Source organism: Hypoxylon fragiforme, assembly GCF_022984875.1.
Source record: "Hypoxylon fragiforme strain CBS 206.31 chromosome Unknown GGS25scaffold_1, whole genome shotgun sequence".
NCBI lineage: Eukaryota > Fungi > Ascomycota > Sordariomycetes > Xylariales > Hypoxylaceae > Hypoxylon > Hypoxylon fragiforme.
Window position 1 is genome coordinate 2,602,896 of NW_026054756.1, and position 23,966 is coordinate 2,626,861.

Sequence of the window (23,966 nt, forward strand, 5' to 3'; positions counted from 1 at the left end):
AGGTTGACCATACAAATGCAGACTCAGGAATGCATGTGCAGGCTGCCAGTGGAGTTGCAAACCGCAGGCAACAATTAACCTTTCAATGAAAGCGGTTCTGAACCTTAAAAGCGTTCAATAAGGCGTGTTACTACTAGTAGTAGTTATTCAGGGTCAAAGCTTATCAGCGCGACGTCACTATCCAATCCTGATAAGCCTTATGGATATTTGTACCTTTGAGTGCTAATTACCCAGTAGTTACCTAGGTTAGTATTTATTCACTGATCTCAACTTTCGCACTACTGATCATTCGATGCTGATTCGATGCTTAAATACCAAACATTCTTCACTTAATGGTCAATTCCAACCCCTGGTAGCATTGTTCAAGGCCAATAAAGACCTTTGTACCAAAGAAACAACATCATTCATCATTGAATACCGGAGTACACCAGGACCAGGTAGTTTTACATGAATCAAGGAGTTAGACGGAAATAAAGTCCTAGGCCCGTTGATATAAACTTGATTACATCTAACTTGTATCTAACTTGGTGCTTGAGTGGCATCACTTTGTCTAAGCTGGTGTCAGCTTATACTAGTTTTCTGTTTCTTTTCTATCTTCAGGGCTGAGGATTAGGTAGGTACCCATTGGAGTTGGTTTGGGACTTTCTTAACCCGGAGACTATACCCTATAGTACTAGGTATTCAAGCTTGAATAACACCATATTCAGCATTAGAGTGATTATCCCCATCTTCACGAGATAAATATTCCCTTATTCAAGCTATAGCTTCGCGGTGTTATACTTCATTAACACCGCTATCATGTCATCTACCAGCATATATAAAAGCCCCCCTTTCCCCCCTATTTCCCAACAGGCCATTCCCACACAGTAGAAGAAAGCCTTCCAGTTATACATAACCATCAACTACCCTTACAATGTCCACCCCACCCTTCACAAAACCCAAAACCCAGCTAACCTGGCTAATAACCGGCTGCTCCTCCGGCCTCGGGCTCTCCCTCGCCCGCCTCGCCCTATCCCAGGGGCACACCGTGATCGCCACCTCCCGGAACCCTTCCTCAACCCCCCTCCTCGTCTCCGAAGTCGAGAACTACCCCCACCATCACCAAAACAAGAGCAGGTGGATCCAGCTCGACGTCGACGACAGGGCCAGCTCGGATATTGTCGAGAGGCTCGAGAAAGAAGACGGCATCGAGATCGACGTGCTCGTCAACAACGCGGGTTTCTCCGTGCTGGCGCCCGTCGAGACGGCGTCCGAGGACGAGGTGCGCGCGCACATGGAGTCGATGTACTTTGGGCCGCTGCGGCTGGTGCGCGCGGTGCTGCCGCACATGCGCCGCCGCCGGTACGGGGTCGTTGTCAACTTCAGCAGCGGCGCGGCGCTCGACGGGAGGGATGCGATGGGCGCTTATGCAGGGGCTAAGGCTGGATTAGACGGTAAGGAGGTTCCAGTTTGTTTGTCTGTCCTTTTGTGATCTGCCAACTTCTTTTCTATTTTTGGTTTTTGACGTTGATTTGATTTGATTTGATTTAATCTGACACATGCCCAGGTATTACCCGCGTGCTAGCGAAGGAGGTGGCGCCGTTCAACATCCGCGTCCTGACCGTCGTCCTGGGCGCGTTCAACACCAACATGCCCAGCGCTACGGCCGTGGGAAAAGTGCCCCTTCCAGACGACTACCGGGGCTCGGCTTCGGATAAGATGATCCAGTTTCTGACTGGCGGTAGCATGCCCGGCCCGGCGTTCGTAATGAGTGACAAGGACAAGGCCATGAAGGTTGTTTATGAGATGGTGCTGGGAGAGGGGATTGGAGCTGGACGGGAGGCCGAGCGCTTACTTCCCCTGGGATCCGACATGACGGCTCGGGTAAAAGGGGCACAGGAGTACCTTGGGCATGCTTTGGGCGAGTTCAAGGATGTTACGAATAGTGTCGGCATTGACAGGTGATACGAATGCTAAAGCATTTTAAAGGTGCCCAGCCTAGTAGATATATATCTCATGTCACTCACAACAAACCATTCGGGGCTTATGTAAGTAGATACCCGCAGTGTCTATCTCATGAATGTAATCATTGGTCTTGGTTCGGGTGTGCATTCTTTGTGTATTAGTATTAGTTCACGAGCCCTATGAATTAAAAACCACGGATTCGTAGCACTCTTCATACATGATGGCATCTTCTAAATTTTAACAGACCACTTCTCGAAGAAAAAAAAAAAAGGGGGTAATAACCCGGGAGTCGCCGCCAATCCCTTTCGAACCCGCACAGACAAATATTTAGGCATGTAGCAGGCAATAGAACAGCCCTCGACATACATCTATGATCTATCTTAGTCTCCATTCGTACCTAGGTAGGTATGCATGAAAGCACAGAGTGAGCTAGAACATATGGGAGGGTTGCCGGCGGCAGAGAAGAGCAATGGACTGGTGCCAAGAGCGTCAATATCACCTTTCCATTGCTACGTATCTGGATTTCCTAGGAGCGTTTCTAGGGGTCTTGGCCTTAGACCGTTCTACAACACGTACCGGTAGCGGACGACGATGGCGTGGTACTCTTATGTGTTATCTCACAATCATGGGCATTTTATATCAAACATTGGGAGGTATAAAGTAGTATTGGTCATGCAACAAGGAGACACATATGACACTTAGTTCCTTGTTTCCTTGCTTAAAACGAGCAAACCCCGTAACCTATATAAATGGAATTTTTGTTCCGGATTATTTTTACAGCCACTGCCCATGACTAACGCACTGTAGAACGGTATCGCCCAAACATTTCCCTATCGGCTGAACCCCGTTCATCCTGACTAACACAGCCAGTCCCTCACGAAGCAAGCATCGCCGATGCCAAGCTTCCAGACCCCGACATGATCCGTTCTATACGCAAACACACAGAAATTCGTACTCGACAAGGCGAGTAGATGTATATATGTCCGAGCAGAATGAAACCGAAAAATAAAACATAAAACCAAACGCCAAATATGCCGCCTCTGGAGGTATCAATAAACAACCCAACCTGTAAACATGGTATCATTTCAAAAAAAAAAACCTTTCCGACCCCCAAACATGTATGTACAACCCCGAAGCTCTGTCATGTTCTCATCTCTCAGAAGGCATTCTCAAAGCAGGTTGGGGGAATTATAGGCATTTGACCGACTAGGCGGTTCATACCAATTTTGGTATGGATGGTTTGGAAGACTAAAATCAGCAAAACTCAGTGGGTTGACGTGTATTGGCCGAGGTGCTGCTAATTGCTGTGGTGGTGCTGATTGCGTGACGATGGGCATCATCTGTTGTTGCGGGGGTGTAGTCATTTGCCTAGTCTGTATAGACTCCATTTGATGCTGTTGTTGCTTTGGTAGTCCCATCATCATCTTGTTACCGTTACCAGAACGAGGGAAGAACTGTACTCCAAGCCCTTTTTGTCCCATCTGTTCCCACCCCCAGACTTTCTTGAGGTTCTGTATTACACCTGCCAGTTTCCAGCCTGTCTCTCGGTCTATTTTTTCAAGCGTTGCAACCACCTCCTGCTGTTCAGCAAGATCGGTTAGGATTTCGGCTACAATAGCTAGTGAGCGAATCGAGACACTGGCGACGCCACGGTCCTCGGTGTGCGCTACAATACCGCAGACTTGATGAGCATGGTGTTGTTGGACTCCGCGAGCCTCCTCAGAATCTTTCGGAAGGATTGGGTTGATCTGTGCAAGTAGGCATTCAGCCGTGTGGTAGTAGAGTCGGCCAACAATGGCAGCACGTTTGATGAGCCTGGGAATTTGTTAGTCTGATGAGAAAGACGCAGCTGGGGTTTTAATCACGTACCAAACATTAGGGAACAACGACTTATCAGCACCGGTCTGCTGCGAAGGATACAAGTAACCAAAGGGGTGCATAGGACGAGGACACGAGTTATTCCAGCTATCACACATGTTCTTCAGGCGATGCCACTCGGCATATCTAGCTTGTAATCGTACCTGTTCGTCGTGGGGGCTAGGCTCCTGAAACTTGGGGATGCTGGCGCGGAAATTGGCGATCTTGGCCACGATGTAAAAGATGCGGTGGACCCAAATTTCCTCGTTACCCGTGTCGTTTTCCGTGCTGAAGTCCATATTAAGGCCCCATTGATCTGGTTCCCATGCCGTTTGCCAGTTGAAAGCCAGACATGAGAGAAGCTCCATGCCTACATTGAGCCAAAAACAGGCCGCGCCTAGTCCTTTACTTTTGGCGTTCCATCCACATTCCCGAATGAGAGCTCGCGCCCCCGCGATGTGGCTCATGCGCTGCGTCGGTTTCTCGCTCATAATCTCATATACATTGAGCACCACGGCAGTAGTTGCACATTCGGCTGTATTGCGCTCTGGATTCTGCAGGCTGCGCAGAAGCTGCGTTGTTGCTGTGTCGTAGTAAAAGAGTGCCTTATCATCGCTGTATTGCTGTGTAAGAGTGAGATGTTTCACTCCACACGCAAGAAGCGCATTTAGAAGCATGGGACACTTGAGCGCATGATAGGGGATCATCCGTGAAAAGTGCTTGTCCTTGTCCAGACTGTCCATCCACACGCCTACCTCCGAAACATAAACCTGCATAAATCGGAGTTCCTCGGGTGAGTTGAGGTACTCTCGTTCTCCCGATTTCTCGCTTGAGGGGGTCATCACGCCTGTTTCCATATCTGGTTCTGCACTGCTATCTCCTGAGCCACCCCGGAAAGTTGACGGTGGACCAACACCAGTGAAGCCCGCCACAGAGTTTGCCGCCGATACATCACTGCTTCTGTAGCCATTATGAGATGGGGCACGACTACCATTGTCCTTCATGGAATTGAATGCATCTGACACCATACTATTATATCCAGCTGACTGTCCAGAGCCCAGAGGCGCTAGGAAAGAAGCATCGCTGCTTCTACGCGAATGCAAATGTGCACCAACCATAAGATCATGGCGTGTCTGTTCTCGGTCGCTATAGTAAATCGATTGCGGTGTTGGCATCATCGACGCAGATCTGTTATCAGTTCTAGGGGCTGTGTCGATATTTTCAATCGTTCGCGATTCTGGTCGAGAAATAGCAACAAGATGGGATTCTTGTGCCACACTAGCAGCTTGACTCCTGCAATTGGCGTATCTTCCCAACCCTCCCTGATATTCTGAGGCTATCAAACGCGACTCATCTCGAAAATGTACTATAGTTGGTGTCAGCTTGCGGTTTATTGTACTAATCCCTCACGAAGGGGTTGGTTCACATACCAGCCCACTCATCGGTTGGTGGTATATAGGGAGGTTCCTTGCAAGTCATGTCGATAAAATTAAGTCGCACACCTCGTTTACACTCCCTATTGCTCTTACGGCAATTTGAGCAATCAGGGGTCCCTTCATCGCATTTGAGATGCCTTTCTCTACAGGTCAAACAACCTGTCCTTACTCTCCTACTCTTGGTGGGTACTATGTCCGAAGAAGTCATATCGACCGCTGTCCTGGAAGTGGCAGGAGCTTGCTTCTTAGTGATAGGAGAAATAGAATCGGGTAGCCCCCTACGCTTGGAGGACGAGAAATATTGATCGTTCGAGAAGCCGTTGTTGACGGTGTACGGCGATGAAGACTGTTCGGCATAGTGGTGCGTCAATGGCGCACGCGCGCCGAGTGGGTGACCCGCTACGAAGACGTTCGACGGGGCGGCGTACGATGCCGCCAGGACTACGATGGATAAGCCTCCGTCTATACGAGGCGATTTGAGCGAAAAATTGGTTAATAATTAAAGCAGGATTCCCTTTGGAAGCTTCGGTTTGGGTGTGGACACCCGAGACGGAGGAAATGGTCGGAAAATATCTTTGCAAACTAACAAACCTGGGGAAACAGATCCCTATTCTGTCCAATCCTGTCGGTATTTCCGTTAATTTTCGTTTGAGATTCAAGATTCAATAACGGCTAGCCATAAATCTATTAGGCAAGTATTGTCGATGATAGGATACTATAATGGAAGATAGACGGGAAGAAGCCTTTAGCCTTTGAACGACTCGAGTATCCCCGGACGAACCTGCTGTATGCGGGCGGCCGCTTACTCCACGGAATTAGGCTCAGGTACAGGATCTCGAGAGATGCACCAAATGTCTCGGGCTCTGATTCAGACGAAACCAACTGATTGGAAGCTTTCGATTAAGCGAGGCTGTGGCGTGCGTTATGCGTTGTGCGTTATACGTTGTACGTTGCGCGTGGTGTTGGAATTAAGATTTGGAAACAGAGAAACAGAATGTCAAGTTAAACCCTTTTCCTTTTCCTGTTTTTCGTTTTTCGTTTCTCGTTTCTCGTTTCTCTTCCTCTTTTCTTACAGACGGTCTGGTCTGTCTTGCCGAATCGTTGAAATTAAGATTAGATTGATATCTCCCCAAGTTTGTAAGGTAAGGAGGCAAGATGAGTAAAGTTCAAACGGGAATTATTAGTTTTAACGTTGTATGAAGTCGAGAGAGCTTGGTCGAGAATTATATACGGACTTCCCAGGTATTATAACCATGGAAGTTTAACAAGAGGTGGCTTAATGATAAAAAGCAACGTCCACTTCAAACAAGTATAGTTATAATATAGATACGAGGTTGTAGGTGAGATGATGACAATGACCGTGGATAGGGCAAGATATCTAAGATACCAGCGAAAGTTGCTCAGCTCCGGGTTCTCATGGGACTTCTTCTCCTTCTTCTTCTTCTTCTTTCTTAGCGTGTGCGACAGAAAAGGAAAAGGACAAGAAACATACATACCTGGGATAGTACGGTCAAGTACCCAGCTATTCGACTAGATGACGGCAGTGGCTCACGTTTCCTTCGGAGATATTATTCCAATTTGGTCTTTACTGCCTGGGTATGGTACATGGACGACTCGTTCATTTTTCGAGAACAATTGTCAGTACTACTTCGTATGTGGTAGAGAAAACATTAAAGGCTTCGTTTTGTTGCTGATCAGCGATCAATTTAGAATAGATTATTTACAGGGGTAGCTTCTTAGTGTCAGATTCTCTTCAATACTTAAAACATTTAAAACATAACCCCTTGTCATGTTTCCCTTTCTTTGAACTTTCCTTGAACTTTCCTTGAACCTTGTTAAAAGTGACAGACCATATTAATAAGGCCATATTAAGGTACAAAGTACTAGAGTAGCTACCTAGATGCAGATCCGACTGGGGGAGAGCCTCGGAGAGGAGCAGGGGTAATCAGTAAGGGAACCAACCACGTCAGCCGATATGAATTGTTACCCACGATTTGTACTTTTTTGAATGTCAAGCAGGTCTCCACCGCCCCAGCATCATGGTAACATCCCGCTCTCCGTGACGAGTATCTCTTGTTAGAGAACTGCTTCGGCTTAAGTTGCTTCCAGGAGACTGCACGTTGTTAGGAGGTGCCGAGAAGAACAAGGGGCTCCGAGCGTAATCCAATCCAACCCAAATCAATCCAAACGAGAAACACGAAATGATAAGCTGCATCAATCAAACCCCTATGCAGTTGTAAATGTTCAGAATGGCTTCTATGAGTTGAGTGAGGGAGTTGGTTAAATGTCGAAGTGATGCAACAAACACGCAAGATTCTAAAATTAGAGGTAGGTAGGTAGGTATCTAACCTAGGTAGGTATGGAAATTTTGAAGAATTACCAGATGCCTCACTTGAAGCACAGATTGATGAACCTCAGTACTGATTACCAAGGTTCCCTTAAAAATCTAACTTCCTACAAAATGTTGACATCCCATTCCACTTCCGCGTGGCTGTGAAGCTTTGATACTGTTTCATCGTCTTGATGCTGCCATCCATCCAAACTTCTAAGCCCTACTAATTCAAGCAAAGAATATGCTCCGAAACCAATTCTAGAATTTAGAGGAAACAAACTTGAGAGTCGGGACAATGGATATTCTAAAATTAAGTGGCGTCAAGGGCCACCCATCTCGATGATCTCGTCCAGCTTGTGGTAACTCGTTGACTGGGTGTTTGATTGGGGAGGGTTGTTCGTTTCAACTGTCAACTCGCGCGGGTCTCGGCGGCGAGGCGAGACCCCTGACTTTTAGTCCAAGCACATCATGGATGGTATGTTGTGGGGTTGGCGATCCGAGCAATGCCTCGGGGGAGTATTCGGTAATGAGGCTCAATAGGAGTAACTTGGAAGTTCATGAAAATTGAAGCTATTCAGAATGTACTAACTACCTGCATACATGTGTTTACATCAGTAGCAGTAGTAAATGCTAAGTTAAGGTAGCTAATGGTAGAGTTTAGAAATAATAAATGTTGAACAAACTAATATCGCATGATGGATAATGGGATATACAGTGGATGCAGTTAACCGGGGATAGATTACCGTAAGGCAGAACAGGACCCATTTGGTTATTAAATTATCCGACTTCTTCTCACCATATGAGCTGCAACACCAAACTCTAAATCTTTACATGGCAACTTTTAACGAATAAACACTTGACATCGGATCATTAAATGAGTACAAGCTACTTTATGGATGTATATCCATAATACTGATACATCAAGAAGAACATAAATCATTTCTTCAAATGCATCTTCCTCAAAAGAATCCCAAAGCCAAAGGCAATCCGACACATACCAATTATATAATATCACTTATCCAAGGCAAATAGAAACTCTCATCTTAGAACAGGCATAGAACTCCATCTCTGGTTTTAGGGGCCATGTCTCAGCATCAGTCTGCAGAGCCTGCAAAGCCCAAGTCGGTTCTTCGAGGTCATCGCACACAAGTACATGCTACTGCATTTATCAGGAGCAACCACAGACTAGCAACCGGTGATGCGGATGGCTTCGTGGTGATATGGGATCTGACTATCATGCGTCCGCGAGCCGTTTGGCGCGCCCACACCAATGCTATCCTCACCGTTGCTGACTGGGGGGACAATCGAATTATCACGTAGGTTTAGTCTCATCTCACAACATCTTTCCCGTGTCCTCTTTTCGTAATTGGCTGTCAGACGGCTGAGAGTCATATCTCAGACATGGTAGAGACAACCGTCTAGTTGTATGGAAGCTGGCCCTTGAGGATGAGAGTGCGATGAGCACTGCTCTTCCTCTCGATGAATCCGCGCCTGAGCGAACTCGGCCCTGGATTTTGCATATACTGGAAGTGAATACTATGAACTTCTGCTCTTTTGCGTCTTGCGCCATCAGATCCGATAATTCTCTTGACGAGCTCCTCATCGCAGTTCCCAATACACTTGAAACCGAAGCTGTAAGTTTATATCACATATAAACATGAATATGACCATGAATGTGCGGTGAATCTCTGCTTACGCGCTGCACAGATTGATATTTTCCACCTTCCAAGTCAAGACCGCCGGTACACAATTCATCTCGGAAGTAAAACAGAGCAGAAGGGTATGGTCATGTCGTTGAGCTTATTTTTGTGCGGTGAGCATTTGACTCTGGCGGCCGCCTACGAATCCGGTCTTGCAATAGTGGCACGACTCGGAGAAAATGAAACGTGGGACATATTATATAGAGCACAAGTGCACAGCCAACCGGTGCTCTCACTCGATGTGGCACCGCAAAAAGACTTTTTCTTGACCTCTGGTGCTGATGCTATCATTGCAAAGCATCCAATTCCTCCCCCATGCCCCCTCGCTCGGGAATCACAGCAGTCAAGACAAGCCAACAGGAAAAATACGGAAGCCGCTAATTCATCGTTGTCCTCCGCTGCTATTTCTCCAGAGTCAAGCCCTGCCATACCCATACCCATACCCCCACGGCAGTCGAACCTGATTATCGAAACGCAACCCCTGAAGACCATCAATACCAAACATTCGGGGCAGCAAGGGTTGCGCATCAGATCCGATGGTAAGATCTTCGCAACAGCAGGGTGGGATTCAAAAGTGCGGGTCTACTCCATCAAGACCATGACAGAGTTGGCAGTGTTAAAGTGGCACGAAGTTGGCTGTTACGCGACTGCCTTTGCTACATTGGCTGATAAACAGTCGTCGAATCTTGTGACACCGAATACACACCGCAACAAATCCAAAGATGGAGCGGCTACTACAGGCAACATAGATAATGAAGGTACTACTCTAACAGCGTTGCCTAAGCCGGGGCAGCTCAGCGTAAAAGATCGTCGGATTAACATGGCGAGGGAAGCTCACTGGTTAGCTGCGGGTAGCAAAGACGGGAAGATTAGTTTATGGGATATTTATTAAGTGCTAATTTCTTCGAGAAAGCCATAACCCTATACCTAATCTACCTAGGCCAGGTACGCATCCATTGATACCAGCAATGAACCTGCCCAGTACCTACCTACCAAGTAGGTACCTAGGTAATTACCAATGAGGTGAGTTATATATTCTCAAAGCTTTCAATACAGAATCTACGAAATAATCTAATCTAGGTCTAGAGTATCTAGGTAGTTTATCCCTTGTGTAGCCGGTAACCGATGACCAGGGAAGATGTAAGAGTTATGACTGATGAGACTATACACTCATAACAATACTCTCTCATGGAATCTTTCAACGTCTATTAAGCCGAGCTTTTGACATCCTGAGTAACAAGTTCGCCAGTATTCTCCTTCATGGCGATGTCTAATTCTGCCTCGGCAGGCGGAACTATTATTCCATATTTCTCGTATGGGAAATCTGTCAAACTGAGTAAATAATCGGCCCATCCATCGTGGAGCTCTCCTAGTTGGTGCTCATCGATTTCACCAGCCTCGCCCATACGTCCAGCAAGGATCTCTGGTTCTTTGCCCTCGTACTCTTTCTTCAGCATCGGGTGAGGACACCAAATTACCCTCATGCCTGCACGTCGTCCAGCCTCAACCCCAGGGACGCTGTCTTCGAAGACCAAACACTCTTCGGGTGTAATTGGCTTCTCACCCTCCTCGAGACTATCGTTGATAGTTTTTAATGCAAGTAAGTATATATCCGGGAGGGGCTTGCCACGGCCAGGTTGGATGCGGCTGTCGTCACCTAAGACCCTTCGATGCGATTCAAATACGGAGAACAGTTCGATCCATCTTGAGGTCTTGACAGTGAAATTGGTGCGCGTGCTGCTTGTCGCCAACGCAATGTGGACTCTCTGTGGCTTATTGCCGTGACTCCCTCCCTTCTCCGCGTTCTTTGCGCCGGCCTCGTCCTTCAGGTCCCACCACCGCGTTCTTCCCAAGTCACCCAGCAGCTTCTCCACGCCGGGCAATGGCTTCGCGGTTGGGAAGTGCTGCTGCTGTAAGGCGGAGAACTCGGTAAGGTACTGAGCCTCAGATATGGGAAGCTTAGCCCAGTCATGGAACAGAGCATTCGCTTCCGGCGCAGGCCGACCTTGCAGCTTAGCCTTGATAGACCAGGGAAGCGAGGCACGGCCGTACTTCTCGAGCACCAGGTTTATGCAGAGTGTGTAGAGATCCTCTGTGTCAAGAAGTAACCCGTCCATGTCGAAAAGACATGCTCTTACAGGCGGGAAGCTGTAGTAGGGAGGTGTGTGTTAGCTTTTGTGCCTGTGATCATGTTTCTGAGTAGAGAAGACTTGCTCTGTGCGAGGCGCCATTGTATGCTGTTTTTATGATAACAAATTTGCCTAACTACTTTGCTTTATATGAGAGAAATAGATGGATCTCTCCAGCTTCTGATTTACAAAGTAATCACAATAACCTCCTGATACTACATAAAGTAGGTATAAAGTAGGTATAAAGTAGGTTCCGGTGGAGGACTCTGTATAGAGGCGGGGTTGGCAAACGGGATACCCTGTTACATGAATATATGGCGGGACATTCTGCAGGAGTGAGCTCCACATTAGCTTGAGTTTAGCTTATGGCGATCGCCTAAATGCATAACAAACTGGTACCTAACTAAGGCGCCTTGGTTTGTAAACTAGGTTTGTAAATTATGATGACGGATCATCTTAAACTCTTAGATTTCACATTCGTTAATTCTTGGTGCTTGGAGTTCCTTGTCCTTAGTTGATCGGAAACTGCTCAACTTTAAAACAAAATATGGCCAGCAAGTCGTCAGAACCAGGAGAGGCCAAGTCCAGTGAGACGAAAATAGAGGCCGAGAATTACGAAGATGCCGAAGAGTTCATAGCTCCCGAAAAGTTCCCCCCTGAAGAAGAAGCGGTATGCGCCACAGTTTGAAAGTCACGAATGCATAAGGCATTCATAAATCACTCATATTCTAATAATTTTCTTTGACTTTATAGAGTTTACTAGGAGAGTCCAACGAGAAGAAGTCGGAAGCGAACGCGCTATTCTCCTCGGCCAAGTACGAGAACGCCATCACGAAATACGAAGAAGCTACTTCCGTCTGCCCGCACTACCTCGACTACGAGATCGCGGTCCTGAAATCCAACATCGCGGCCTGCCATCTGAAGCTCGAGCAATGGAAGGACGCCATCAAGACAGCTACCGACTCCATCGAGGGCCTGGACCGTCTAGAGAAAGCCGAGGCCAGCCAGGCGCAAAAAGAAAAAGAAGGGAAGGAGCAAGATAAGAAGAAGACTGCGGAAGAAGACGATGATGAAGTGGAGGAAGAGATCATCAGTTCCGGGGCGCAGAAGAGTGCTCCCGCCGCGAAAGACGAAACTGCTGCCGAAACAGCGAGACGCAAACGACAGGAAGATATCCTCAGAATCCGAGCGAAGGCTTTGATGCGGCGAGCGAGGGCAAGAAGTGAACTGGGAGGATGGTCGAATTTGAGCAGCGCCGAAGAGGACTATAAGACTCTGTCGAAGATGACAAATCTTGGTCCGGCCGATAGAAAGATTGTCCTAGCGCAGCTAAGGACCTTACCTCCTCGAACCAAGGCAGCCCAGGAAGAGGAGATGTCGGAGATGTGGGGGAAACTGAAGAATGTGAGTAGCTGTTGTTGGAAGGGGTTGTCTTTGGTACGATCAATGTTAATCACTAATTCAATGTGGGCATATAGCTTGGGAACGGGATACTGAAGCCATTTGGCCTCAACACCGACAATTTCCAGATGGTCAAAGACGAAAAGACTGGCGGCTACAGCATGAACTTCTCGCAGAACGGCCCACCGCAATAAACTGAACGAACGTTGAGTATGATTACCTATAGTACGTAGTAGCAAGTCTTGGGCGCCCACCTTCGAATAGTAGTATGCTTACCTAGATAGCTTTGATTTTTGTCCATATACCCAAGTTTATCAATCATATAACTATCGAGAGGCTACTTACGACTTATAAATTTATGGATGCTTGGTCATCCTCTCCCCTGTATGCTCTAACAATATTTCCCCCGTAGCTCTGAAGCTAGGTAATGGGCAATTCCACAAAAAGCCTCCATATTGCTCTACACGTGTATAGCAAGCGTGTAATGCTTACCTACCTACATTGTAACATGTTGGTTCGTGGTGACTTGGGTGTGAACCAGGGGTAATGACAAATGCATCTAACCAAGCATATCTGGCCAGGGACCTATTTTATTGACAAACCCACCTGCGCACCTAAAGTTGAATATGATTACAACTCATGAGCGTTAGGCCGTGATATATTTCCTCCTGGTCCCGTTATTAGAAAGTCTCGCTCGCTATAGCTTGGTCAAATAGAAGTGGGATGTTTACATTCATTACCTACATGGCAGATAACTAGCAACCAACGGCTGATTATCATGCCCAGGCCCGGTGTTGTAGATATGCTCCACCCTACCCCGTCCAAAGACCCGGCCTTGGCCTCCTGCATCGGCCTTTATCCTACCCTCCCTACCTACCTAGGTATCGTAATCATACATACACAAATGTTCTGCAATGCTATGCTATGTCGGTGTCGTGGTACTGGATTCTTTTGCGGAGTGGTTGCAATCGTATTGTACATACCTACATAGTACTGTGTAGGTTAGGTGTATCGTGGAGCCAACCCACGCTGATCTTGATAAAGTAGAGGGGATCGATTATCCTGCCTATCCCCCCCCACCAGTACCACCACCAGCGCGTCGTTATCGGAAGGTGCAAGGTGGTGGTGGTATTTATTTAAGTAGCTATGAGCTCGCTCTTTCTAATATAATGTACGGAAAGAGCTAGGTTATGTTACTGCTATCTATCTAAAGAATCCTTATCTGCAACTACCTACAACCAACCCTGTTTTACTTGAAATTCCAACCCAGAAAGCTTCCTCTTGCATTCCCACACTAGGTAGGTACTTAATAACCAATAATGGCTCCAGCCACCGTAACCATCGCGAACGGAGCAAGCTGGCAGGAAGTAGCCGCAGATCGGCAACGACACCGGGACGCCACCATTGCGGAGGTCTCACCACCCGTGCCTGACTTCCAACCACAAGACATCCCCGCCAACGTTACCGATATCCCCGCGAAAGTGTTAACTGAGGCCGAGATTGCGATCACCAACACAAATGCCGAGGACCTGGTCAAGAAGCTAGCCACGGGCGAATGGAGCGCGACGGCCGTCGCCAATGCCTTCTTGCGCCGCGCAGCGCTGGCCCAGAAGCTTACGAATTGCATCACAGAGCTGCTGCCCAAGCGAGCGCTAGAAAGAGCAGCGGAACTCGACAAGTACCTGGCTACGCACGGCAAGCCGATGGGTCCGTTACACGGCGTCCCCATCAGCGTAAAGGAGCACATCGGCATAAAGGGCGAAGATCTCAATGCGGGCTATGTGGCGTGGGTTGGCCGGGTGGCTGAGGACGATGCCTTGGTCGTGCAGTACTTGTGCGAGGCGGGCGCGGTGATCTACGCGAGGACAACGCAGCCGCAGAGTTTGATGCAGATCGAGACGAACACTAATCTGTATGGGTAAGTTACAACAACTTCGAAACTGAAAGATAGACAAACTTACGAAAGAATTGGCCATTGACTTACTGATGATCTCCTAGTGTCACCGTAAATCCTCGCAACACGACGCTGACCCCCGGGGGTTCATCGGGCGGAGAGGGCGCACTCATCGGACTTCGCGGCTCCGTTCTTGGGATTGGCACTGACATCGGCGGATCAATCCGAAACCCGGCCGCGCTGAACGGCCTCTTCGGCTTCAAGCCAACGACCCAGCGTATTCCATACGCCGGATGGGGTGTTGCGAGGACTAGCGGAGAGACCGTCTCCGGAGCTGTGGGACCTTTGTCAACTAGTCTCGAGGGCTTGAATCTCTTCACCAAGGCGGTCTTGGACCAGAAGCCCTGGCTGAGACAGCCGAGCCTCGTCTCCATGGACTGGCGAGATCCGGCGCAGTTCTTCCCAAATAGGAAACTGAGGGTTGGTGTCTTGTACAACGATGGTGTGGTCAGACCTCACCCCCCTATTCTAAGAGCGATTACGGAGCTAGCCGAAAAGCTGAAGGGAAGCCCCAATATAGATGTGGTGGAGTGGAAGCCCTGGAAACACGATTTGTCGTGGTCTATCATAGTACGATCAAGTTCCCCCTTTACCTCCTCCTTTTGGTTGCTTATGCACATCGCTAACAAGAGTGCAGGCAAACATATACTTCTGCGACGGTGGCGCCGACGTGAAAGCTACGATCGAGGCATCGGGAGAGCCGTGGCGTCCACTGACGAACTTCATTCTGAATGACAACCCGCACGTCAAAGAACACTCGATCTCGACTCTCTGGGACGCGATGGACGCGCGTGACGCCTACCGCGATAAATACGCACAGCTCTGGAACGAGACGGCCGACGGAAATAACGCGCCTCTCGACATCATCCTGTGCCCCGCCGGCCCGGGCGTTGCGCCCAAGATCGACCAGAGCAAGTACTGGGGCTACACCTCGCACTGGAATCTGCTGGACTACCCGGGCGTCGTCTTCCCAGTGGCGGACGCGGTGGGCGCGGGCGAGAGGGAGGCGCCGTTCGAGTATCCCGAAGGCTACCAGCCAGTGAGCGAGAGTGATAAGCTCGTGTATGAACAGTGGAAGGAGCATGGGGCCAAGGGGTACAAGGACGCGCCGATTTCGCTGCAGGCTGTGGCTAGGAGGTAAGATTTATTTTCTCGTCCCCCTTTTCGAGGGAAAGGGCATGGTTTGTGTCATGTAACAACGCTGATGCTGAAAAACTCCACTCTAGATTCGACGACGAGAAACTGCTCAGAGCGGTGCAAATCCTACTCGAGGAGGCTGGCTTGCCGGTTACTGTTCCGGCTTAAATGGTGGCCTTTTTCGGGGTTCGGATGATATGTCAGTTGTTCGGAGGTTACGGAGATGGGCGAGAGGTGGATGCGTATGGATATCCAATTAATAGCCTACGGTGCTCTCAATTTTTACCGATTCGACCTGGCCTTGAAATGGCGGACTGTATTTCAGATGTATAAGTGATAAGTTATATATTTATTATCGAGTGTCCTCAAACCCTTCGCGCTGCTTGTGCGGTTGAAACTGTCGCATGAGCAACTAGATTTAAGCACTCCAGGAACAAGTTATTTCGGTCGTTCCTGATGCGAGCGGCACTGTCCTCTATCTCCTCACCCCACGGAGATGGACGGACCCATACTACGGTATTGTGGCCTAATGACTTTGATGCGAGCATGTTTTGACAATATTGCGATGAGCTCGAAATGTGCCCCTATTCATCGCTACCCCCCTTACTTGACTGCTACAATATCGAGCTCGCTAATATGCCACGCCGCTGATGGCCGATCACCCAGAAGGGATTTTATCCCTTGCTACACTCATAGGATATGTAGCGGGAGAAGGCGACCTGACTGGTGACGGTTGCGTCGAATAGACATTTCCGCTCCGTCTAGCCATTTCACAAACGTCCTATATAGGTTATTGGGACTCTAGTGAAGTTAGTTGCTAGCAATATCCGAACCGTTATAAAACGCGCAGTACCTTCAGGCTTAAATGGCGACATTTGGATACCTCTAGGGTGGGCTGCTTATCTTGCAGACATGCTCTGTATGGATTGGTGGCTTTAAAATTCGGCAATAATCGCTAGATTTTCAAAGGTTCTTCAGGTAATGCAGCTTGAACTTCCTCGTCGCGCGATCAGCGGACCGATGCTGGAACTGGTCGCCGTGAATTTCAAAAATAAAGGGTTTTTTGTCGTCTTCGGGAGCAGCCGTATCTTTCCCAACCTTTTCTGCCTTCTCCTCCCGTACAGGCGGCACAATAATCCGGAACATGGTACCCTCCTTCGGCACGGTCTTGACCTGGTTCCTCTTCGTGACGATCTCGAAGACGAACCGGGTGTCCTTGACGACAATCCCCCGGATCCCGACGCGGCTCGGGCAGCCGCTGCGCGAGACCTCCATCTCGGCGCCGTGGAAGTCGGCGGCGCTGAGCTTCGCCGCGGCACCCTGGCCCCCCGTGTACAGCTCCTGGCCGAGCACCTCCCGGATGTAGCCCAGCCACAGCCGGTTCAGCGGCTCGTAGACGGCGTACTTCTGCCCCGCCTTCGGGAGGTCGTAGAGCCCCAGCTTGCGCCGCTCCCGCGCGGAGAGGGGCTTGGGCTTCAGGGCCTTTGCGCGCTGCTGCTGCGAGGCGCGGGCTTTGCGGCGGGCATCGCGGGCGTTGAAGGGGGGGGGCGAGGTGGGCTTGAGGAAGAGTGGTCGGTGTTGGATCTTCTCGGAGAAGATTCGGTCGGTGCTGTCGGGGCTGTGGGCTCGCGAGAGAAGTTGGCGGGTTAGGTTTTGCTTATTATTGGTATTGGTATTATTTGTCGCCATGCTGTCTGGGTTTGATTATGTAGGATTCGGGGCCGAAAAAGAAAGAATTACCAATCAGGTTGTGATGGTCTTTACGCCGTAATATTTTTAGTGATGAAGAAAACAACTTTTTGAGCAAGGATTTAACTAACTACTGCTATCGATAAAGCTATTGCCTTTGCTGCTTCCACGCTACTACTAGTTAGTAACTAGTAACATGTGGCTAAGACAGCTTTTAGGTTCCAACGCTGGAGGTTGGTGCAAGGTTGCAAACCGATGGAATTAGTGGAACCTGGGGTGAACTTAGCGGTAACTTTCAGTGCCTAAACAGTTGGTTCCAATAGCTGGCTCCCGGTTCCAAGGCTCACATGCTTTAAAACCTCGGCATTGAAACAGCCCTAAAGCGTTGTAAACTCAGCTTTAATTCCGAATTGGAACTTGGCAACCTACAACCTTCTAACCTAAGCTTCTACTATCTCTTACCCATCCAGTACACCACCACTGTTTTCTGCTTGTAGAGATTCATTATCCACTGATTACCTACTAGGTAGGATGCTAGAAGCATGTAATTCTCCGACATTGCTGAGATACCCTCCGCCATAGCGAATGCGATCAATAAACAGACAGATCTCTCTTGATCTTGATCTTGATCTTTATTCCGTAGATCCTCTTCCGTAATAATATCATCATGGCTCAAGATGAAGATCCTACGCGCGACTCAGCGCCCGATTTACAAATCCTGGGAGACCAAATCACCCTCCAACCCAGGAGTTATGTCGAAACTCGTCGCCACGATGATCAAGAACCCCTAATGCATAATATGGCCCGTTTCCGCTCCGAACCTCTTCAGTATGCCCTTCGATCTTGCAATATACACTCGAATATTAGCAACTAACATGACATCCGCCTAGATTCCTCCGTGAAGTTTCCCTATACGTATCCGGAACGGGGTGGCGAGCCTACGACAAAGTCATTGGTCAGCCTTTGTTCTACTCTGGGTTCTCGGAACATATGAGAAACGCCGTCGTATCCGCGCCCCTTTTACAGTCCCGAATATCCCAGCTGGCTAATAAGCGATTGGAAGTCGAAGAGGAGGAAGGGTGGCTTAACAAGGACGACAAGGATTTCGTCACTAAAAAGGCCCAAAGACGAGCCGTTATAGAGACGAGTATTCAACAAGTGGCGGAGAAGATGACCAATGATATGATATGCAAGTTTGAGAGCAAGACTTTCATTAGAGGGGCATACTACTTAGTTACACAACTACTTACAAGAGCCTACCACCAAGGTACGTCGTCATGGGAGAGGAGTCTGGCGTGTGAGCTGATGAGAAATATCTAGGAATACACGTGTCGAGCGAAGAAGTCTTGAGGCTGCGAAAAGTCGCTGAAATAGCCCAAAAGAAGAAACAGAGCATCATCTTTCTACCATCCCACCGATCTCACGTTGACTACGTCTCTATGCAACTGATTTGCTATCGCCTAGGGCTGGCATTGCCTGTTGTTGTTGCCGGTGATAATCTAAATTTTCCGGTTGTTGGGAGCTTTTTGCAGCACGCAGGTGAGTTGTATATGCACTACATGCCTTCATACCTAGTACTATTTTAAACTAACAACTCATGATACAAGGCGCAATGTGGATTAGACGGTCGTTCGGAAATGACACCTTATATACGACTCTTGTACAAGCTTACATAGACACCCTACTCCAGGGAGGGTATAATTTTGAATGTTTCATCGAAGGCGGCCGATCCAGGACGGGAAAACTGCTCTCTCCAAAATTTGGCATCTTGAGCTTCGTACTGGATAGCTTATTATCGGGTCGGGTCGAAGATGCCATCATATGTCCAGTGAGCACACAATATGACAAGGTTATCGAGACGGAGGGTTACGTTACAGAACTCTTGGGTTACCCAAAGAAGAAAGAGAACCTGGCCGATTTCTTAACTGACGGCTCCTCTGTCTTGTCACTCCGGTTGGGAAGAGTTGACGTCCGATTTCATGAGCCTTGGAGCTTACGCAAATACATCGATGAGCAGCTGACGAGGCTTACTCCATCACCCGAGACGTTAAGATTCGATGTAAAGACCCCAGAAAATGTTGCGATTAAACAGAAGCTATTACGAACCATGGGATACAAGGTACTATCAGACATCAACGACGTGTCCGTAGTCATGCCTACCGCATTGATTGGCACCGTATTACTTACACTTAGGGGTCGCGGAGTTGGTAAATCAGAACTCTTGCGGCGAATTGAATGGCTTACTGCCCGGGTGGGAGCCAAGGGCGGTCGTGTGGCACATTTTGGAAATGCCCCCCTATCCGACGTTGTAGAACGAGGCTTAGATGTGCTCGGAAAGGACCTTGTTGGCGTGGTGCAAGGCCTAGCAGAGCCGACCTACTATGCCGTAGATCGGTTCCAGCTTTCTTTTTGTGAGTAACGTTTCGCCCTCGGCTTCATTTCATTTTGGATCCTGCATTTCTTGAAGAGATGGATCGCATCCATGTACTTCATCTAGAAGGGAGATACTAATCAGTTACAGACCGTAATATGACGATCCATTTATTCATATCAGAGGCTCTTGTTAGTGCTAGCTTGTATACCCGTGTAAAGCTTGGTGGTGGCCCTGCTCATCAGGAGATATCCTACGACGCCTTGCGAGATCAAGTATTGTTCCTTTCGTCGTTATTCCGTGGGGAGTTTATATTCCCTGGTGAAGGGTTAGCCGTCAACTTAGAGAAAACGTTGGCAGGATTAGAGAACGATCGCGTTCTTGAAGTTAAAAGAGATGAAAAGGGGAGCATATTGAGCATCGGGCTTTCGGAGGAAGAACGGACAGCTGGTAGAGAAAACTACGACTTCTACTGCTTCTTAATCTGGCCCTTTATCGAGTCTAGCTGGCTTGCGGCTGTTTCTTTAATGGGCCTCACGCCTCCACTCGAGCAGAAAGACGTAATCTGGATTGAAATGGCAAAGGCGCAAAACACAACACAACTAGTAAGTAGACGTCCAAGCCAGTATTTTGAGATACCTAGAAATCCCAAGTTAACACACGATAGGTTGGCAAAACTCTCTACCACCAAGGTGACTTGAGTTATTTTGAGGCGGTAAACAAGGAGACCCTGAAGAATTCGTATCAGCGCTTCGAAGAGGAAGGTATTGTCTATGTGTTGAAACCAAAGGACTCGGGCGGGCCCCCTCGATTAAGACTCGCATCCGAGTGGATGCCTTCCCGCGACCCAATATCCGGAGCCCTCCAGCCGTCAGGGAGATTATGGAACTTCATTGAACGCATTGCGTCAAGCAGACGCGAAGGAAAGAATAGGAGAGATGGCGCCACGGTTAGCACGCGGGTGTTGCATCTCACTGATATGATAGGGGCCAAGTTATTCGAAGAGGCCACTAGATTGGAGAGCAAGACTGATGCAGCGCTTAGCGACGAGGAAGCAGCGAAACTCAAGAGTGCTGTCAAAGCCGAAAGGAAGAGGCGGAGGCTAGAGGGCAGAGCACATTTGTAAGGGCACGTTGCGAAGTGAATTATGAATTGCATGCATATGGGATGGATACCTGCCTAACCTAACTGCCTACCTACTGCCTTGTAGGCGTGTACCAACTACTCGGTTTATTCTGGGATGACTAATGAGTCGTACACATAATATTGAAGTAGCATGCAGAGAAACATAATGCCAATACCAATTTAATGCATTCTCGGTGTGGCAAAAAGATATACCTAGCATCTTACGGAAGGCCCCCGGAGAGTGGATACAATATGTCTATATGGACTGCGGGACCGGCGATGATCTTGATGGGGAATAAGGATGTAAGGGCGTGTGATGAGATGCGTGGGGTCGGCGGTGATAACTCACATAGTAAGTACCCCGAACCGGAATAGTTTACGCCTTATTCATTATGATTAGAAATCGGGACATACCCCTGAATACCTAAGTCGGCACATTATTCTGCCTTCCATACATACTACTTGAAAGGTATTTAAGAGCTGTATAGTGTTAAAACGGTTACTTTATTCTTACATATTCCTCGTATTCATCCCCTACCCCCCTGGTCTCCCTACCCTGAAGGGTTATCAGGTAGACACCTATATACCTACCAAGGTTCATATAACATAACCTTGGAAGTGATACAAGTTTCGATCAAGACCATGTCGTCGTCATCCGCTACTACCCCTTACTTCGCACCGCGATACGTGATAGCATCCGTTGCAGTCTCGCTAGGCGGTCTGCTCAATGGCTACGACACCGGGTCTATCGGCGCCATAACCCACATGCCTCAGTTCACCGAGTCCCTGGGACAGCTATCGCCAACGATGCTAGGTATAACCGTGTCGATGATCATGTTGACAGGCACGCTGCCATCCATGTTCGCCGGTCACTTTGCAGACAAGTACGGCCGAATTTCCGCCATTATTCCCGGCGCGCTTTTCTTCGGCACGGGCGCACTCGTGCAGGGGCTCTCCCACAGCCTGGGCCAGTTCATCGCCGGCCGAGCGATCGCGGGGTTCGGCCAGGGCATCTTCCTCAGCAACATCTCCGTCTACATCTGCGAGATCGCGCCGCTCAGGTACCGCGGCACGCTGACGGGGCTGCCCCAGTTCATGGCCACGGCCGGCGTCTGCTTCGGCTACTTCACCTGCTACGGCACCGTCAACATCCAGTCGGACATGGCGTGGCGCGTGCCGTATATCCTGCAGTGCGTCTTCTCCTCCGTCCTCGCGTGGGGCTGCCTGCTGCTCCCGGATTCTCCCAGGTGGCTCATGCTGCAGGGGAGGCAGGCTGACGCCCGCGCGGCGCTGGAGCGGCTCGACTGCAATATGGTGGAGGCTGAGCGGGACTTCCTCATGAGCACTGAGCAGACGCTGAGCCTGTCGCTGTGGCAGAGCTTCTCGCTGTTGTTCCGACGAGGATATCGCGCGCGCACTATATTGGCTTTATTTATCCTGGGCATGGCCCAGCTGTCTGGTATTGATGCCGTGGTTTACGTAAGTCTGCTTTTTTCTTTTCTTTAGCTATCAGACACCCCTTTTCACTCCTTTATGCTCATAATACTCACGCTCCCCAACCTAACTAGTATGCCCCCGTCCTCTTCGAACAAGCCGGCCTATCAACCGACAACGCCTCCTTCCTCGCCTCCGGCCTCTCCTCCATCCTCATGCTCGCCATCTCCATCCCCGCCTTCCTGCTCGCCGACAAATGGGGCCGCCGCACCTCCGCCATCAGCGGCGGCCTCACGCTCTCCAGCTGCATGTTCCTCATGGGCGGCCTGTACGCGGCGGGCGTCGTGCACCCGTACGGGGTCGCGCGCTGGCTGGTCATCGTCGCCGTGTTCGTCTTCGGGCTCACGTACTGCGCGACCTGGGGCATCGTCGGCAAGATCTACGCCAGCGAGATCCAGCCGGGGCACACGCGCGCCGCGGCGAACTGCGTCGCGATGGGCCTGTGCTTCGCCACGAACTTCCTCGTCGCGCTGCTCACGCCCGTGCTCCTGCAGGCATCCGCGTTTGGTATCTATTTTCTGTTTGGCGCGCTGGCGCTGGGCACGGTGGGGGTACTCGCGGCGTATATGCCCGAGACGAGGGGACGGTCGCTGGAGAATATCCAGGAGGCGTTCCATAGGCCGATGCTGCTGAGTGGCCTGGGGCATCTACTGGGGCGAAGGGGTCGCGGGGGGAGAAGAGGGGTCCCGCACCCTCATGAGCTGGCGGTGGCGGGAGAGGAGGTCGAGTTGGAGCTTAGCGAGGCGTCGACGGAGGTCGTGGCGGCTAGTGCTGTCTCGGTTGATGCCGTGCCTAGGTCTTTGAGACTCGATGTTTCGGTGTATGTATCCAGGTATCTGAGGCAGGTATTGAGTCGGTAATGCTTAGGGGTCTTGAGGCAATCACCTCGACACAGCAAGCAATTGTCACCCAGCTGAAAAGGTTGGTAACCCAAGTGTATAAAGTACCTTCATTCCATGTTACTATCAAGACTCTGTACTTAGATTTCTAGGTATCTACATGACCATATAGCGAATATCAAGTAGCGTTGCAATACTCTGACCCCTACAAGGTACTTGGTAGCTACTAAGTATTCATACACATAAGAAATTGATCTTACCTAGTACCCATTCACTGCAGCAAATTCCACAACCCTAACACCGCTCCCGCCAGCGGCATGAATACCCTAACAACATTCAACCTCGCCCACCTCCCCATCAACTCCCTAACCTCCTCCAGACTCAGCATCTTCCCCGCCCCCTCCATCGCCTCTTCCATCCTCCTATTCACGCCCATCATGAAGATCAGCGTGAAAGGGGCGAGCACAAGGTTCGCCAGCGCGCGCGCCGCAAACCCTCTCCACTCAAGCCCTTGCGCGTGGCACTTGTGGATCTTGGAGAAGCTGAAATGTCCATGTC

The 23,966-nt window shown here is 49.4% G+C and overlaps 10 protein-coding genes across 10 annotated transcripts; 7 read left to right on the forward strand and 3 right to left on the reverse strand.

Moving 5' to 3' along the window:
• Positions 1-913: 913 nt before the first annotated feature.
• GGS25DRAFT_517063 (putative short-chain oxidoreductase) lies at positions 914-1,944 on the forward strand (the record flags this gene model as incomplete). The annotated part of the gene is made up of 2 exons (XM_049263321.1): positions 914-1,433; positions 1,547-1,944. 2 exons carry the CDS (start codon positions 914-916, stop codon positions 1,942-1,944), a joined length of 918 nt encoding a protein of 305 aa, XP_049121550.1.
• Positions 1,945-2,172: 228 nt separating this feature from the next.
• GGS25DRAFT_470783 (uncharacterized protein) lies at positions 2,173-2,614 on the forward strand. The gene has a single exon (XM_049259281.1). The coding sequence runs from the start codon at positions 2,414-2,416 to the stop codon at positions 2,606-2,608; it is 195 nt and encodes a 64-aa protein (XP_049121551.1). The 5' UTR covers positions 2,173-2,413; the 3' UTR covers positions 2,609-2,614.
• Positions 2,615-2,860: 246 nt separating this feature from the next.
• GGS25DRAFT_39515 (uncharacterized protein) lies at positions 2,861-5,735 on the reverse strand. The gene is made up of 3 exons (XM_049258373.1): positions 5,232-5,735; positions 3,814-5,167; positions 2,861-3,759 (listed from the first exon to the last, which is right to left on the reverse strand). The coding sequence occupies exons 1-3, from the start codon at positions 5,443-5,445 to the stop codon at positions 3,114-3,116; spliced, it is 2,214 nt and encodes a 737-aa protein (XP_049121552.1). The 5' UTR covers positions 5,446-5,735; the 3' UTR covers positions 2,861-3,113.
• Positions 5,736-8,652: 2,917 nt separating this feature from the next.
• On the forward strand, positions 8,653-10,161 carry GGS25DRAFT_512477 (WD40 repeat-like protein; the record flags this gene model as incomplete). The annotated part of the gene is made up of 3 exons (XM_049262792.1): positions 8,653-8,885; positions 8,969-9,203; positions 9,277-10,161. The coding sequence occupies 3 exons, from the start codon at positions 8,653-8,655 to the stop codon at positions 10,159-10,161; spliced, it is 1,353 nt and encodes a 450-aa protein (XP_049121553.1).
• A 158-nt stretch (positions 10,162-10,319) lies between these two features.
• Positions 10,320-11,718, reverse strand: GGS25DRAFT_39783 (HAD-like protein). Its single transcript, XM_049258394.1, has 2 exons — positions 11,484-11,718; positions 10,320-11,417 (listed from the first exon to the last, which is right to left on the reverse strand). The coding sequence occupies exons 1-2, from the start codon at positions 11,498-11,500 to the stop codon at positions 10,478-10,480; spliced, it is 957 nt and encodes a 318-aa protein (XP_049121554.1). The 5' UTR covers positions 11,501-11,718; the 3' UTR covers positions 10,320-10,477.
• Positions 11,719-11,773: 55 nt separating this feature from the next.
• Positions 11,774-13,285, forward strand: GGS25DRAFT_39855 (uncharacterized protein). Its single transcript, XM_049258399.1, has 3 exons — positions 11,774-12,068; positions 12,152-12,802; positions 12,877-13,285. The coding sequence occupies exons 1-3, from the start codon at positions 11,946-11,948 to the stop codon at positions 12,991-12,993; spliced, it is 891 nt and encodes a 296-aa protein (XP_049121555.1). The 5' UTR covers positions 11,774-11,945; the 3' UTR covers positions 12,994-13,285.
• Positions 13,286-13,954: 669 nt separating this feature from the next.
• On the forward strand, positions 13,955-16,222 carry GGS25DRAFT_39857 (amidase). Its single transcript, XM_049258400.1, has 4 exons — positions 13,955-14,717; positions 14,798-15,323; positions 15,391-15,890; positions 15,980-16,222. Exons 1-4 carry the CDS (start codon positions 14,119-14,121, stop codon positions 16,056-16,058), a joined length of 1,704 nt encoding a protein of 567 aa, XP_049121556.1. The 5' UTR covers positions 13,955-14,118; the 3' UTR covers positions 16,059-16,222.
• Positions 16,223-16,737: 515 nt separating this feature from the next.
• Positions 16,738-17,655, reverse strand: GGS25DRAFT_39853 (ribonuclease P protein subunit p29). The gene has a single exon (XM_049258398.1). The coding sequence runs from the start codon at positions 17,577-17,579 to the stop codon at positions 16,854-16,856; it is 726 nt and encodes a 241-aa protein (XP_049121557.1). The 5' UTR covers positions 17,580-17,655; the 3' UTR covers positions 16,738-16,853.
• Positions 17,656-17,929: 274 nt separating this feature from the next.
• GGS25DRAFT_470813 (acyltransferase-domain-containing protein) lies at positions 17,930-21,270 on the forward strand. The gene is made up of 6 exons (XM_049259282.1): positions 17,930-18,407; positions 18,470-18,846; positions 18,900-19,118; positions 19,187-19,990; positions 20,101-20,555; positions 20,618-21,270. Exons 1-6 carry the CDS (start codon positions 18,247-18,249, stop codon positions 21,074-21,076), a joined length of 2,475 nt encoding a protein of 824 aa, XP_049121558.1. The 5' UTR covers positions 17,930-18,246; the 3' UTR covers positions 21,077-21,270.
• A 336-nt stretch (positions 21,271-21,606) lies between these two features.
• GGS25DRAFT_40111 (putative MFS sugar transporter) lies at positions 21,607-23,577 on the forward strand. The gene is made up of 2 exons (XM_049258425.1): positions 21,607-22,554; positions 22,644-23,577. The coding sequence occupies exons 1-2, from the start codon at positions 21,718-21,720 to the stop codon at positions 23,427-23,429; spliced, it is 1,623 nt and encodes a 540-aa protein (XP_049121559.1). The 5' UTR covers positions 21,607-21,717; the 3' UTR covers positions 23,430-23,577.
• Positions 23,578-23,966: the final 389 nt, after the last annotated feature.

What these genes read in the sequence shown, in the direction of transcription:
- GGS25DRAFT_39853 (XM_049258398.1), bottom strand. Translation starts at nt 17,579, where the DNA reads ATGGCGACAAATAATACCAATACCAATAATAAGCAAAACCTAACCCGC.
- GGS25DRAFT_470783 (XM_049259281.1), top strand. Translation starts at nt 2,414, where the DNA reads ATGGACTGGTGCCAAGAGCGTCAATATCACCTTTCCATTGCTACGTAT.
- GGS25DRAFT_39857 (XM_049258400.1), top strand. Translation starts at nt 14,119, where the DNA reads ATGGCTCCAGCCACCGTAACCATCGCGAACGGAGCAAGCTGGCAGGAA. An exon ending in ATTTGTCGTGGTCTATCATA is followed by an intron (nt 15,324 to 15,390) that starts GTACGATCAAGT and finishes ACAAGAGTGCAG; the next exon opens with GCAAACATATACTTCTGCGA. An exon ending in CTGCAGGCTGTGGCTAGGAG is followed by an intron (nt 15,891 to 15,979) that starts GTAAGATTTATT and finishes ACTCCACTCTAG; the next exon opens with ATTCGACGACGAGAAACTGC.
- GGS25DRAFT_39515 (XM_049258373.1), bottom strand. Translation starts at nt 5,445, where the DNA reads ATGACTTCTTCGGACATAGTACCCACCAAGAGTAGGAGAGTAAGGACA. An exon ending in ACCAACCGATGAGTGGGCTG is followed by an intron (nt 5,168 to 5,231) that starts GTATGTGAACCA and finishes CACCAACTATAG; the next exon opens with TACATTTTCGAGATGAGTCG. An exon ending in TCGTTGTTCCCTAATGTTTG is followed by an intron (nt 3,760 to 3,813) that starts GTACGTGATTAA and finishes ACAAATTCCCAG; the next exon opens with GCTCATCAAACGTGCTGCCA.
- GGS25DRAFT_39855 (XM_049258399.1), top strand. Translation starts at nt 11,946, where the DNA reads ATGGCCAGCAAGTCGTCAGAACCAGGAGAGGCCAAGTCCAGTGAGACG. An exon ending in TCCCCCCTGAAGAAGAAGCG is followed by an intron (nt 12,069 to 12,151) that starts GTATGCGCCACA and finishes TTGACTTTATAG; the next exon opens with AGTTTACTAGGAGAGTCCAA. An exon ending in TGTGGGGGAAACTGAAGAAT is followed by an intron (nt 12,803 to 12,876) that starts GTGAGTAGCTGT and finishes GTGGGCATATAG; the next exon opens with CTTGGGAACGGGATACTGAA.
- GGS25DRAFT_470813 (XM_049259282.1), top strand. Translation starts at nt 18,247, where the DNA reads ATGGCTCAAGATGAAGATCCTACGCGCGACTCAGCGCCCGATTTACAA. An exon ending in TCGGTTCCAGCTTTCTTTTT is followed by an intron (nt 19,991 to 20,100) that starts GTGAGTAACGTT and finishes AATCAGTTACAG; the next exon opens with ACCGTAATATGACGATCCAT. An exon ending in CGCAAAACACAACACAACTA is followed by an intron (nt 20,556 to 20,617) that starts GTAAGTAGACGT and finishes AACACACGATAG; the next exon opens with GTTGGCAAAACTCTCTACCA.
- GGS25DRAFT_40111 (XM_049258425.1), top strand. Translation starts at nt 21,718, where the DNA reads ATGTCGTCGTCATCCGCTACTACCCCTTACTTCGCACCGCGATACGTG. An exon ending in GTATTGATGCCGTGGTTTAC is followed by an intron (nt 22,555 to 22,643) that starts GTAAGTCTGCTT and finishes CAACCTAACTAG; the next exon opens with TATGCCCCCGTCCTCTTCGA.